General features: G+C 34.4%; 1 protein-coding gene across 1 annotated transcript in view; it reads left to right on the top strand.

Annotated features, from left to right (window-relative positions):
• RPS6KC1 (ribosomal protein S6 kinase C1) overlaps nt 1-15,485 on the top strand; it is a 209,600-nt gene that overhangs the window by 181,818 nt on the left and 12,297 nt on the right. Inside the window, 2 exon segments of the mRNA XM_079107120.1 lie at nt 2,401-2,483; nt 3,606-3,701. Coding sequence (XP_078963246.1) covers nt 2,401-2,483; nt 3,606-3,701 — 179 coding nt within the window.

Genomic DNA, 15,485 nt, shown 5'->3' with positions numbered 1-15,485 from the left:
TGGAGAAGTAGTGCCTAATACTAATATGGAGCCTGCTTTGTGCTGCTTTCTGTATGTTGGTTGAATGAATCTGATGGGTTACTATGGAGGTCTGATTATTATATACCCATGTGCCTAATTAAACAATACATTTGAATATTATATTATGGCCAGTGAGAAGCCACTTTGGAAGAGGGGAAATGATATAATTGGTTGGAATAGAGACTTTGGAATAGGGAAATAATATAATTGGTTGTCTACTTTAGACTGGAAGGAAGTGTGCTAAGGTCGTATTTGATAAGACTATGGTACACTCCTATTCACTTTTCTAAAGTTTCTGAGAACACACATCCTTTCTAAAGTTTTTAAGAGCATGCTTCTGAAGGTGATAATGGCTCTAGGTGGGGAGTGGGAGTGAGGGCAGTGACTCTGGGAGTGGTAGCTTGTATACTTTGAAGGAGAGCACACAAGAAGTTGTCCTTCTTGGGAATCACCATGTTAGGAAATTCTCAATATTAAAAACATAGAAATTAGAATTAAATGTAACCTCAAGACCCTCAGATCTAACAACCCTCATGTTATAGATGAGTTATGTGGATTTGTTAAGAATCAATCTAGGATTCCTGATTCCTACTCCATTGAAAATTATGTAGGTGAACCAACTATTAGGGAGGAAGAACTTACATGTAGTTTAGTCTTTCCTGCTCCAGTCACTTTTCCAACAAACCTGAAAGTTTTCACACTATCTTATTATACTTTTAAAGCTGTAGCCATTTAGATATTTGTGTAACTTAGTAAGTATAATAATCTCAACAACCCAAAGAAATCATTAAAAATATTTCCTTTTTCCTCGCCATCCTTTAAAAAAGTACCTACTTTTAAAATTAGATTCTATTGTTGTATAGCTTTTTTTAGAAATAATAATATACATTTACTTACATGCTTAAAATCCTCTTGAAGGATATCATTTGAAATGATTAAGTAGTAGCATTCTATCTCATAGATGTGGCCATAACATATAGAAAACCTTTGTTGCTAGATGAGTATTCTCAACTTTTCATACAAATGCCTATTTGTTTTATTAAAGTAAATAGTTCTAAGAGATTGGAATCTTTCAGTTATTCGTACGTAGTTTGAATTGTTTAATATCTGTTTTCTTTTGCTAAAGCTGAGAGCAGATAGTTTTTACTAACTCCTAACATCAACTAGTTGAAGAAATGGAGGGTGTGATTTGGTACAAGGACAGTAGGAAGGAGGAGGCTGGGGAGGGCTGGTTTGTGAAGTATGTTCTTCATGGACTATTTGAGCCTAGGAGGAGGAATGTGGAAGAAGCCTGCTAAAATTTCAGTATTTTCATAAGAAACTTTCCCTCTCCTTTTCCTGGTCCAGGTGACCTTTGCTTCAAGACCTAAAGTACAAGGTATTTTAAGAGTTGTGTGGTTTTCCCGCACAGTGGATGTGCTTTGGTTGAAAGACTACTTCCACTTCCACTTTCCAAGTTCCAACTTAACTGCTTATAATTGAACGTTGTTATTATGAGCTGTGGGCTACCTATAGTCAAATAATAAGATGCTTTTTCAGTTGAATGAAAATGAAAGGCAGATATTGGCAAGTTAGTGACTAATAGAATGTTGTTAAGAGACACCAAACATGACTCAAGGACCAAAAGCTTCCAAAGTATTAAAATGAGGAATTGTTGCTGATTTGCATAGAAACATGAAAGATGACACCTAGAAACTCACAACATTTCAGGCACTTGTGCCAGTGAGTGATGGAAGAACATAGATAAAATCGTAATTTATAAATATTCTGAAAGTTTTCACCTGAACCAATACTTTCAGTTGTATCTGTACTTCCAAGTTACAAAATGGGTGAATTGGCATTTCATGTGCTGCTTCTTTAGTTGGAAAGGATTGAATGGGAGAGTGAAAATGAAAACTAGGCCTTCATTCTGTTGTAGTGTGACATTGGATAGGGCATTTCACCTTCGTGTTGCTAACCTATAAGTAAAGGAATAATTAATATTGCTTAGATAATTTTTGAAGTTCCTTCTGAACATGTGTCTTTTTATTTCTAAAACAAAAAGTGATTTGTGAGGTAGAATTGGCTATACTTTCTCCAATTTGAAGGATTAAGCAAAAAGCTGATCTAGTTGGTTCCTGTAACTTTTAAGTACAGCATCTTGAAGGTGTCCCTCTATCAACTAAAGAACAAATGTCTCACTTTAATATATGACTGCGTCAGAAAAAAATGCAACCACAGTAGGTGACCAAAGGGATAAGTAACTTTCAGGAATTTTGAAAGCCCAGTAGTATTTAATGCTCTCTCAGCATTAAAAAGGTCACCTTGCTAATACATGTTAATTTTGAAAGTTTAATTGACCTTTGGAATTTTAATATCAACCTTTTTTGGTGTGTTTAGAGGTTGGAGCAATCACAGAAGAAACTGAAGCCTGTGATTGGTGGAGTTTGGGTGCTGTCCTCTTTGAACTTCTCACTGGCAAGGTAAGCAGTGACCTGGACATTTAATAAATTTATCCAGATGCCACCTTGATTTCAAATTGAGAATGTTAGCCTGTGCCTTTACTTTTTAGGTCAGGGACTAAGTAAGAAAAGCTTTGATGCCAAAAGCAAGCAGTGAAGAACAAATTTATCAAGATTCCAGATTTTTTAAAAAGTAAAATCTTATTACATTGAATAAATTGATGGCAAAATGCTATTATGTCATAATGTTGCATAGTGTGATAAAAGACTAAACATTTCTTTCCTTCATTTTCTATGATTCAGCTTTGACAGAATAAGATTTGTAATGTTTATATAAGTATGTATTAGAATTCCCTAGAGGTAAACATCTTATCTGGACCTGGGAGGGAATTCTTATTTTTAGAAAATTATGCAAATATAACAGTTAACATTATCTTTTTTTCTCAATGTTGTAAATTTTTCCTATCTGTTTTCATTTAAGGGCAGAATTTTTACACTCTCTGATAAGTAACTTTTAAGTATGATGCTTGGGGTTAATAGACTTTAAAATATTGTATAGATTGCCTCCGGGGAACATAGAGAAACAGTTAGTTATACTTTTGTAAGTAGCTGCCTTAAATCTATGAACACCAAACTAAGGTTGTTGTAGAGTTTACAAATCACCTCTACGTATATTTAAACTGCAAAGTGCTATATAGATGTATTACTACTAGCAAATTCTAAACTTTAAAGGGTTTTTTTAAGACCATTAAAATATTTCAGAGATATCAAGTTTGTTTTTTAACTTTTTATATGAAATATAAAAAGTTAAAAATAATAGCTTTTTCATATAAATAGCTTTTTTTCATATAAAAAGTTAAAAATAACAGCTTTTCTATTATGAGTCATTAATTTTATAACTAAGGGAAAAGGGACAGGTGCATAAGCTTATGATGTGGTCATGATGACTCTGCCTTTGTTTGCATTAGAAGTTGTACAGGCTCACAGCCCTCAGCCTGAACTGCTTAGGTGGCGTTGTGTTCATTACTGTGTCCCCAGTTATGATGGTTGTTGAGCTCTGTGTCCTTGCTGTTTGTAAATGCTGTGATAGAACAGAGTATGATGTTATCTGGGAAAAGAAATGTACCTGATTGATTGTTTCAGACTTTGGTTGAGTGCCATCCAGCAGGAATAAATACCCACACTACTTTGAACATGCCAGAATGTGTCTCTGAAGAGGCTCGCTCACTCATTCAACAGGTAATTTAATTGACCTTTTGGCTGAGTCTGTCAAGCATGCAGATTAGCAGAATCCACAACAACAGTCTTAAAGAAATTAGTTTGGGACAAGAAAGACTCATTTGGAATTATATATTAGAAATAACACTATAGATCTTTAGGCTTCTGCTATTATCAAAGTATTCTATAGAGTCAGAAAAGATAGTTGAAACTTGTTATTAATATTTTTTTAAAAAATCAAGGCTAATATTTAGTCAATTTTGTATATATTTTTTAAGTGTGAGATTTGAGTATTGCCTTCATCTTATCTGGGACTGTTCCAATTTTACAATCATATTTTGTAACCACATATGAATGGCTATTTTCACTCTTTAATTCTTATTTATAAGCAGTAATGAACTATTGAGATTTATTAGGAGAGAAGTATTTTAAAAATCTTGACAAGTTAAATCACTCTAATAACTTCATCAATTAGTGGAACTTGGGCATTGATGTTAATTAGTACATTTCTGATGGGTTTGAAAAAAAGAGACTATTAATAGAGTTCACTATCCCGGAGGCAGGCTTGGTTCTCTAGGGAGCTTTTTTTTTTTTTTTTAAAATTTTTAAAATTCTTTTTAGTTGTAGATGGACACAAAACCTTCATTTTATTTATTTTTATGTGGTTATGAGCATAGAACCCAGTGCCCCACGTATGCAAGGCAAATGCTCCACCACTGAACTACAACCCCAGCCCTCTAGGGAGCTTCTTAAATTAATTCCCCATATTTAAAATACAAGTTGAGTATCCCTTATCCAAAATGCTTGAGACCAGAAGTGTTTTTAAGGTTTTCAGGCCTGGAATCCTTACATTTTTTAAACATAAAGATCAGAATGGCCTTTTTGAAAGGGAAAACAAATAAAAAGAAAATTAAAAAGGGATGGAAAATATATATTAAGAACAGAATTATTTTGCATTCTCTTGAAGAGTGATTTTGGTTTTATTGAACAAATATTATATGCAACACCCAGTGCTGTAAGCTACATAGGTAAAATCATGAATAACAGTACCACAAATGGAATTTGATAATGTCAGAGAAGTTTAGAAAATACTTTGGCAAGTCAAGAGGAGAAGGGGTTACAGTGGTAGTATTATGAAAGTTTTTGTGGAATGGATTTTTTTTTTGCTCGGCCCAAGACAGAAATTTAGCAGGGCAAGGTTGGGTGTAGCGGGTGTAGTCTAGGTGGAATCAACAGTTTGAACAAAGACCAAAAAAAAAAAAAAAAAATCAGAAAGACCCAGTTTAGGAAATCAAAAGCTTGGTTTATCAGGAGTGGAAAGATGAATATAGAGATAATAAAGTAGGTGAATTGTAGGAAGGTAAGTTGGGGTTTTCTTATGAGGGTCTGTTATCAGCACAAGCATAGAATGATATAATTCATTGAAAATTTGAATTAAATGGCCAACAAATACATGAACAAGTGTTCAACATCTTTATCAATAAGGGAAATGCAAGTCAAAACTACACTGAGATGTCATCTCCAGTTAGAATGGCCGTCATCAAGAATACAAATAATAGTAAATGCTGACAAGTATGTGGGGAAAAGAAACATTTATACACTGTTGATGGAATTGTAAATTAGTATAACCACTATGGAAATCAGTTTGGCAGTTCCTAAAAAACGAGGAATGGAACCATCATATGATATACCACTCCTCAGGTTTTATTCAAAAGAATTAAAGGCAACATACCATTGCGATACATGCATATCCCTGTTTATAGTAGTGCAAATCATAGTATCCAAGCTATGGAGCTAGCCTGGGTGCCTGTCAACAGATGAATGGATAAAGAAAACATGGACTTTATTCAGAAGAACAAAATTATGTCACTTGCAGGAAAGTGGATGGAACTTTAGAGCATTATGTTAAGTGAAAACAGACTCAGAAAGCAAGGGTCTTATGTTTTTTTCTTGTATGTAGAAGCTGGAGAGAAAAGTGGGAAAAAAGTGAGGGATCTAATGTAAATAGAAGGGAGACCAATATAGTAGAAAAAGGGAACTGAAATTAGGGAGGAGGGAAGAGAAAGGAGAGGTACTGGGGAATGAAGTTCTGAATATGTGCATATATGAATATGTCCTAGTGAATCACATTATTCTAAGTAATTATGATATACCAATATGAATTTTTTAAAAAGAAAATTCATGATTTAAAAAAAATTAGTTATACATGAACATAGTACTTTTATTTATTTTTATGTGGAGCTGAGAATTGAACCCAGTACCTCACACATACAAGGCAAGAACTCTACCACTGAACTAGAGCCCCAGCCCCATCAAGATTTCAAGCTCTTGTACAGAAAAAGGATTGGAGTTGGACGTAGGAAAATTAATTTGTCCAGACTGTGTGAAATAAAAAGAAACAGTCAGGTTAGAAATATGGAGATGAAAATATCCAGAGCACTTTGGATTAAGGATTCAGAGGCAGTGAAGAAATATATAAAAATTTCATTCTCTTGGAGGGGGAAAATAGCTGTTCATTAGATTTTGTCTTATTTGTTGTGGCACAAGATAAATTAAAAGTATTTTGGGGATAAATAGTTTAGGGAATGCTAACAACTACTAATTTATGTTTCTTTTCCTTAAACTAGTAGTCATTATTGTGTAATATTGGAAACAGAGTTCCATACAGTGATTTATCAAGTCCTGTTGCATTGTTTATTAGAAATTACATTGTAAAGGAGTCTAGGCTTAAGGTATGTTAAGTCCTCAGATATACATAGCTTATATAGTGAATCATCTTTCTGTCACTGACCTGCCTGAGGAAACCACCACTCATGTTGAGGAAACATCATCAGGAAAGGGAAAAGGGGTCTCTTGGCATAATTAGCAATTTGTCATTTTGACTTTCCTCTTCCACTACCTCACAGGTCATAGAGAACATTTTTAAAAAATCACGAAAATGATTTATATGGAAATAATTACTCTGTTTTAGGGAAATTTTCTCCTCTTTGGTCTTTCAACTCCTTGCTTTGTTCTTACATTTCATAATCTTCTGTACTCATGGTTCATATCTGGCCAGGTCAAGTGAATGGTGCTAAAGCAAACCATTACTTTTTAAATGCAGTTTTTAAAAATCCTCAGAGCATGTATGTTTGTGCTTTACAGTGCACATTTAGTTCCTTATGACACAGTTGCTTTTTCAGTTGAAAGATTATGTAAGAAAAAGATCTTCACAACAAGTTTCTGTGTCCTCATTGCTCAGCTCTCTTGCTTAGTCTTTGGGAAAAAGGAGGTTGGTAGTGGCTATCTTGGTTTCATTATTTGAATTCTCCACAGGCAGGATATATTCTCTTAAGCAGTAAAATTTGTGTGATCTCTCTTGAGGCTTTTGTAGCATTTAGAATGGCAGAATAAGCAAGATTGTCATGAGGTAAGCAATTATACTTTTACCTATAGATTTATACTTTCAAATAGGTGGAGAAGTCCATAAATTAAATGCATTCAATCAAACAAAAGTCAAAATATGAACCTCTGGAATTTTACATTTGTAGTTACATTTTGGAAAGCGTCAAGTAGAAAAGCCCATTGAAGCAAAAAAGAAAGAATTTATATGTGTATTTGTTTCCTGAAATATTATATGTATTCCTCAAATATAATAGTATAGCTATTGTTAATTCTTACCAGTATTTGATATGTTAAATTTATGCTAAAAAGTATGATGCCTTTCACATTTAAATCAGTAGACATGAATTATCTATAAAAATTAATTTAATACATTTAGCTTATTCCTGTAGTTTTTTTTTTCTCTCTCTTTTTTTTTAATATCAGCTTTCTAACACATCTTAGCAACTTGGAATTCGAAAGTTCTTTGAGCACTTAGCTTTAATAAACAGTAGAAGGGTCATTTGGGGTCCTAGACATAATAATGTCAAGTGAAAAGACTGTCAGCTAGTCTTTTGAAGTATATACTTCACTCCCTTGGTGCATTTGGTAATACAAAGTGAGTAATAGATTCTTGGCATTTGCTCATAACACATTCATGAGGCAGTGTAATGTGATTAAGGCATAAATTTTGGAGCCAGACTGCCTGAATTCAAATCCTTTCTTTGTTACTTGCTGCCCATATCTTTAGCAAGTTATTTAATTTCCCTGAGCCTCTGTTTTCTTATCTATAAAAGAAATAATAATAGTAGCTATTTGTAGAGTTACAGTGTGTTAAATGAATTCACCTGTTAAGCACTTAGAACAATGTCTGGCACATGACAAGTGTTATGTGAATGTTTTTATTGTTGATAGGACAGAGTTGAGATTCATGAAATAATTTGTAATTGATGAACCTTATAATTTGGATTATAGGGCTGCTAATGCAAGAGTGAGGCAACTGCTGATGATATAGGTGAAAAGACTTTAAAAAGTAGTAGACTGGCAAGAATAGGTCATGAGTTGATATTTATTATACAAATAATTGAATTAATGAATGAATAAACATGTAGAAATAAAAGAAAAAAAAACTTTGGCTAAATATGTTTTGGTGGATTTCCTATATGTATAGCACCAGTAATATTGTAAAGAAATAATTTAAATATGTCAGTTACACTTCAGCTACATTCTGTAGAAAATTATTTGCTGTAGTGGCAAGGTTGTTTTTGGGGGGTGGGTGGTTACTGGGGATTGAATTCAGGGGCACTTGACCAGTGAGCCACATCCCCAGGCCTACTTTGTATTTTCTTTAGAGATAGGGTCTCACTGAGTTGCTTAGCACCTCACTTTTGCTGAAGCTGGCTTTAAACTCGAGATCCTCCTGCCTCAGCCTCCTGAGCCGCTAGTATTACAGGTGTTTGCCATTGTGCCTGGCAGCAGCAAGTCTTTTGCAGCTATGGCTACATGAAAGTTGACAAATTCTCTCCCCTCCCAAAATATAAAAGTTGGAAAGAATTCGTAAAACAGTCACTCAGTGATGTGGAATTTGATCAAAGAATACAGTAATCTGGAAAGTGTTTATGTTTGAAAAATAGCCAAATTTTAGGAAAGAAGGGTGGGACTCTGGCATTCTTGACTCAGTCAGCTCCCATTCTCCCCTCCCTACAAAAGTTCTGCTAGGGTGGGGCAAGCCATGGGGACCAACCCCAGAACTGCCTGAATGTGCATGGGCCAGGGAAAGGGCCAGGGTAAACTTGGTTTAGTGACCTGAATATTGAATGCAATTTCCCTACTCATGCGCAGAGGACAAAAGCTTGAATGGCTGAGGCATTTGAATATAACCTCTAGTCATTCACTGAATGGTCAGTTAGCTGTGCAGACACAGGGGGGACCCTGAGAAAGGTGAGCATAAAAATAAAAAGTAGAAAAAAAAAATTAAAGAAGCAGAGATGTCAGCAGCTATGCATTCCAGTGCAGGGGTAGGTGTCTTGGCAGATTTACAGATCAAGCTGAAGCAAGCTACCAAAGAAACAAACCAACAGCAATGTTAATTTTCATGGGAAAATATCAGACTCCAGAGTTGCTAAAATATATTATCTAAAATATCCTGTTTTCAGTAAAATGAAATACAAGACATACACAGAGACAAAAAAGTATGACTTATCATCAAAAGCCTACCAACAAAGAAAAGTCCGGGACCACATGAGTTCTCAGCCGAGTTCTACAAAACCTTTAAAGAAGAGCTCATTCCAATACTCCTCAAAGTATTCCATGAAATAGAAGAGGAGGGAACCCTCCCAAACTCATTCTATGAAGCCAGTATCACCCTGATACCTAAACCAGACAGAGACACATCGAGGAAAGAAAATTTCAGACCAATATCCTTAATGAACATCGACGCAAAAATTCTCAACAAAATTTTAGCAAATAGCATACAAAAATATATTAAAAAGATAGTGCACCACGATCAGGTGGGTTTTATCCCAGGGATGCAAGGTTGGTTCAACATCCAGAAATCAATAAATGTCATTCACCATATCAACAGACTAAAAGTTAAGAATCACATGATTATTTCAATAGATGCAGAAAAAGCATTCGATAAAATACAGCATCCCTTCATGCTCAAAACACTAGAAAAAATTGAGGTAGTGGGAATATTCCTTAACATTGTAAAGGCCATCTACGCTAAGCCCATGGCCAATATCATTCTAAATGGTGAAAAACTGAAAGCATTCCCCCTAAAAACTGGAACAAGGCAGGGATGCCCTCTTTCACCACTTCTATTTAACATCGTCCTTGAAACTCTAGCCAGAGAAATTAGACAAACCAAAGAAATTAAAGGGATACGAATTGGAAAAGAAGAACTCAAACTATCCATGTTCACTGATGACATGATTATATATTTAGAGGGACCTGGAAATTCCACCAGAAAACTCTTAGAACTCATAAGTGAATTCAGTAAAGTAGCAGGTTACAAGATCAATGCTCATAAATCCAATGCACTTTTATACATAAGTGATGAATCTTCAGAAACAGAAATTAGGAAAACTACCCCATTCACAATAGCCTCAAAAAAAAATAAAATACTTGGGAATCAATCTCACAAAAGAGGTGAAAGACCTCTACAATGAGAACTACAGAACACTAAAGAAAGAAATTAAAGAAAACCTTAGAAGATGGAAAGATCTCCCATGTTCTTGGATAGGAAGAATTAATATTGTCAAAATGGCCATACTACCAAAAGTGCTATACAGATTCAATGCAATTCCAATTAAAATCCCAATGATGTACCTTACAGAAATAGAGCAAGCAATCATGAAATTCATCTGGAAGAATAAGAAACCCAGAATAGCTAAAGCAATCCTCAGTAGAAAGGGCGAAGCAGGGGGTATCACAATACCAGATCTTCAACTCTACTACAAAGCAATAGTAACAAGAACGGCATGGTATTGGTACCAAAATAGACAGATAGATCAATGGTACAGAATAGAGGGCACGGACACAAACCCAAATAAATACAATTTTCTCATACTAGACAAAGGGGTCAAAAATATGCAATGGAGAAAAGATAGCCTCTTCAACAAATGGTGCTGGGAAAACTGGAAAACCATATGCAACAGAATGAAATAAAACCCCTATCTCTCACCCTGCACAAAACTCAACTCAAAATGGTCAAGTACCTCGGAATCAGACCAGAGACCCTGCATCTTATAGAAGAAAAAGTAGGTCCAAACCTTTAACTTGTTGGCTTAGGATCAGCCTTCCTTAACAGGACTCCCATAGCCCAAGAAATAAAAGCAAGAATCAACAACTGGGATAGATTCAAACTAAAAAGCTTTCTCTCAGCAAAGGAAACTATCAGTAATGTGAAGAGAGAGCCTACAGAGTGGGAGAAAATCTTTGCCACTCATACTTCAGATAGAGCTCTAATTTCCAGAATATATAAAAAACTCAAAAAACTCTACACCAAGAATACAAATAATCCAATCAACAAATGGGCTAAAGAAATGAACAGACACTTCACAGAAGAAGATGTACAAGCAGTCAACAGATATATGAAAAAATGTTCAACATCTCTAGTAATAAGAGAAATGCAGATCAAAACTACCCTAAGATTTCTTCTCACCTCAATTAGAATGGCGATTATCAAGAACACAGGCAACAATAGGTGTTGGCGAGGATGTGGGGAAAAAGGTACACTCATATATTGCTGGTGGGGTTGCAAATTAGTTCAGCCGCTCTGGAAAGCAGTATGGAGACTCCTCAGAAAGCTTGGAATGGAACCACCATTTGACCCAGCTATCCCACTCCTTGGCCTATACCCAAAGGACTTAAAATCAGCATACTACAGAGATACAACCACATCAATGTTCATAGCTGCTCAATTCACCATAGCCAGATTGTGGAACCAACCTAGATGTCCTTCAGTTGATGAATGGATAAAGAAACTGTGGCATATATATACAATGGAATATTACTCCGCCATGAAGAATGATAAAATTATGGCATTTGCAGGCAAATGGATGAAATTGGAGAATATCATGCTAAGTGAGATAAGCCAATCTCAAAAAACTAAAGGACGAATGATCTCGCTGATAAGTGGATGACGACATATAATGGGAGGTAGGAGGGGTTAGCATTAGGGTTAGGGTTAAGTTTAGGGATAGGGATAAAGAGGGTGGTAAGAATGGAGGAAGGAAGGACTGTATAGAGGGAAAAGAGGGGTGGGAGGGTGGGGGGAAGAGAAAAAATAATAACAATGAATCAAACAACATTACCCTATGTAAATTTATGATTACACAAATGGTATGCCTTGACTCCATGTACAAATAGAGAAACAACATGTATCCCACTTGTTTAAATAATAAAAAAAGATTTTTTTAAGTTTGTTTTATTTATTTATTTTTATTTTTACAGATTGTATTTTGACTCATTGTACACAAATGGGGTACAAATTTTTTAAAAAAGTATGACTTATTCACAGAAAAAAAGAATCAATAGAAATTGTCTCAGAGTATCCCCAGATTTTGGATTTAACAAAGACATAAAAGCAGGTATTATGAATATTTTCATGGAATTGCAGTAAATCATGTTCAAAAAACTGAAAGTATGACAGTGAATCAACAGAGATTCTCAATAAGCTATAAGTTATATTTACCAAGAACTAAGTAGAAGTCTTAAAATGAAAAGTACAGTAATTGAAATGAAAAATTTCCTGGAGCTTCTCAATAGCAAATTTGAGAAGAATAACCAAGGAACTTGAAGATAAATTAATAGCTATTTAGCTGAAAAACACACACAAAAAAAAAATTAAAGAAAAACAAATAAGGCCACAGAGACCCACAATATCCAAAATGCACCAATAGCCTCAAAATAACAAAATATGCCTGAATTGGAAGGAAAGATAGATAATTCAGTAATAATACATGAAAGCTTCAGTACCCCATTTTTGATAATTGACAGAAAATCAGCAAGGATATAGAAGATTCAAACAACATTCTGAAACAGTTATAACTGCCATATATAGAACACTGTCTCCAGTGACTGCAGAATACATGTTCTTATCAGGTGCATATAAAACAGTCTTCAAGATAGATCATGTTAGGTTATAGAACAGGTTTCTTTCTTTCTTTTTTTGCACCGGAGATTGAACTCAGGGACACTTAACCACTGAGTCACATCCTCAGCCATTTTTTATTTTAAGATAGGGTCTCGTTAAGTTGCTGAGGTTGACCTTGAACTTACAGTCTTTCTGTTTCAACCTTCCAAGCCAGTGGGATTACAGGCATGAGCCACTCAGCCTAGCAGTTTCAATATTTTTAAAGGGATCGAAATCATACAGTGTACTTTGACCACAGCAGTTAAAATTAGAAGTTAAACAACAGAAAGAGATGTGATAAATCCACAGATACTTGGAAATTAAATGATATACTTTCAAGGATCTTATGGGTCTAAGAAAAAAATTCAGGAAAAGCTAGAAGTTAGGAATAGCTGAATGAAATTGAGAATACAATGTCAAATTTTATGGCGTGCCGCTAAATCGGTTAATGAGGAAAGTTTATGGCTTTAAATACCTACATCAGAATGAAAGAAAGAAATCAAAACCTAAGCTTAAACCTTAAGAAACTCTAAAAAAGAAACTATAAAAAGCAAAGTAAATCTAAAACAAGCAGAACAAAGGAAGCAGAAATCAATAAAACTGAAAAATGAGAGAAAAATCAAGGAAATCAGAAATTGGTTCTTTTTTTAATGAACTCATGATTATACACTAGCTACTATCGAATACTTACTGTGAATCTAAGTACAACCATTCAGATGTGTGATCCTTACATCTGTGATATAGGTAGCTATTTATGATGTCAGAGTTTTTTAAATAATATTTTTATTGGTGCATTGTAATTACACATTTTACAATGGGATTCATTATGCCATATTCATACATGCTTATAACGTAATTGGATAATCTCATTCCTCGGTTCCTTCCCTTTCCTTTCCCTCCTCTTCCTCAAACTGCTTGCTCTGCTCTCCTGATCTTCCTTCTATTTTTATTTTTTAGTTAGTGCATGATAACTATTTAAATAAACAGAACTCATCATGGTATGTTCATACATGGACCCCAGTACTTCCCCATGCCCTCCCCTCCTCCCTCCCTCTAGATCCCTTTCCTTTACTGTATTGGTTTCCCTTGTTTTCATTAGATCACTTTTTAAAAATTGTCCCCTCCGCTAGTTTTCACATAGGAGAGAAAACATTTGACCTTTGGCTTTCTAAGTCTGGCTTATTTCACTTAGCATTATGTTCTTCACTTCTATCCAGCAAATGACATAATTCATTTTTCTTTATGACTGAATAAAACTCTATTGTATGTACACATTACATTTTCTTTATCCATTTGTCTGTTGACAGGCACCTCAGCTGTTCCCACAAGTTGGTTCTTTGAAATGATCAGCAAAATTGGAAAATTTCAGTTGACTAGACTATAAATGAAAATACAAAGAACCTAGAGCATCCAAAACAATAAAGAGAAGAACAAAGTTGGAGAACTTACACTGGCTGATTTCCACACTACATTAATTAAGAGAAATTGTGTTTTTAACAAATGGTGCTGGAAAATTAAATATTCACATGCTAAAAAAATGAATTAAGACCCTTACTTCATACCATATGCAAAAATGGACACAAAAATGGACACAGACCTATTTATAAGACCTAACACTTTAAAAATTATAGAAGAAAACCAAAAAAATCTTCATGACCTTGGGTTAAACTAAGAGTTAATTATATATGACACCAAAAAAAGCATGGTTCATAAAAGGAAAATTTGATAAAATATTAAAATTAAAAACTTGCACACTTTAAAAGACTTAAGAAAATGAAGTCAAACCACAGAGAGGGAGAAAATCATGTACTTGTATTCAGACTATATAAAGAACTCTTGAAATCCAGTAAGACAGATAGTTTTAAAGTGAGCAAAAGAGTAGATATTTCACAAAGACACTAAATGCCCAATAAGGGCATGAAAAGATGCTCAGCATTATTAGTCATTAAGGAATGCAAATTAAAGCCCTAATAAGATGTTACCAGTACTCACTCAAAGGGCTGTTACCAAAGGGACAGAATGACAACATGTATCTACACAAAGGAATCTACATGAATGTTAATAGTAATATTATCCATTATAATCCCAAACTGGAAAGTCTGAGATCCTTTAACTGGTAAATAGAATAACACAATTTGTATCCCGATAATGGAATACTATTCAGAAAGAAAAAAATCAATGACTGCTACAGTGTGAATGAATCAAAAATATTATGCTAAGGGAAGAAAGGGAACTACAAAAGCTACACATTTTATGATTCCATTTATCCGAAATGTCCAGAAAAGACAAGTTGATAGAGGCAGAAAACATACCATTGGTAGCCTAGGACTGGGGATGGGAGAGGAGATTAACTGCAAATGGCTTGAGGAAACTTTTTTAGGGTCATCAAAGTGTTCTAAACTGAATCATAATCATGGTTGAGCAACTCTAAACTTACTAAAAATAATTGAATTATATACTCATAACAGATGAATTTTGTAGTATATAAATTATCCCTCAGTGAAGTTATTAAAACAAATATTTGAGGATGCATGAATGTCTGAAGACATATTCTTCCAGCATACCCAGGGTCTTTATATATTTTTATGTGACTACTTTTATTCTTCACTATTACAATACTGTTGTGTATGACATTATTAACTTATTTTATATCTGATTCTTATTTCTGAGAATATCAAAGCCATTCATTCATTACATTGAGTATTTTCATTTGAACCAGTAATTTTAAAAAAAGTGATTTAGGGATACAAATTAACTTATTGAGACTTTAGGTAAAGTTTAATCCCAGCGCACTGTAGTTGGGAATT

Source organism: Sciurus vulgaris (assembly GCF_902686455.1).
Source record: "Sciurus vulgaris genome assembly, chromosome: 12".
NCBI lineage: Eukaryota > Metazoa > Chordata > Mammalia > Rodentia > Sciuridae > Sciurus > Sciurus vulgaris.
Note: the sequence above shows the minus strand (reverse complement) of the source record. Positions and strands in the feature narration are given on the sequence as shown.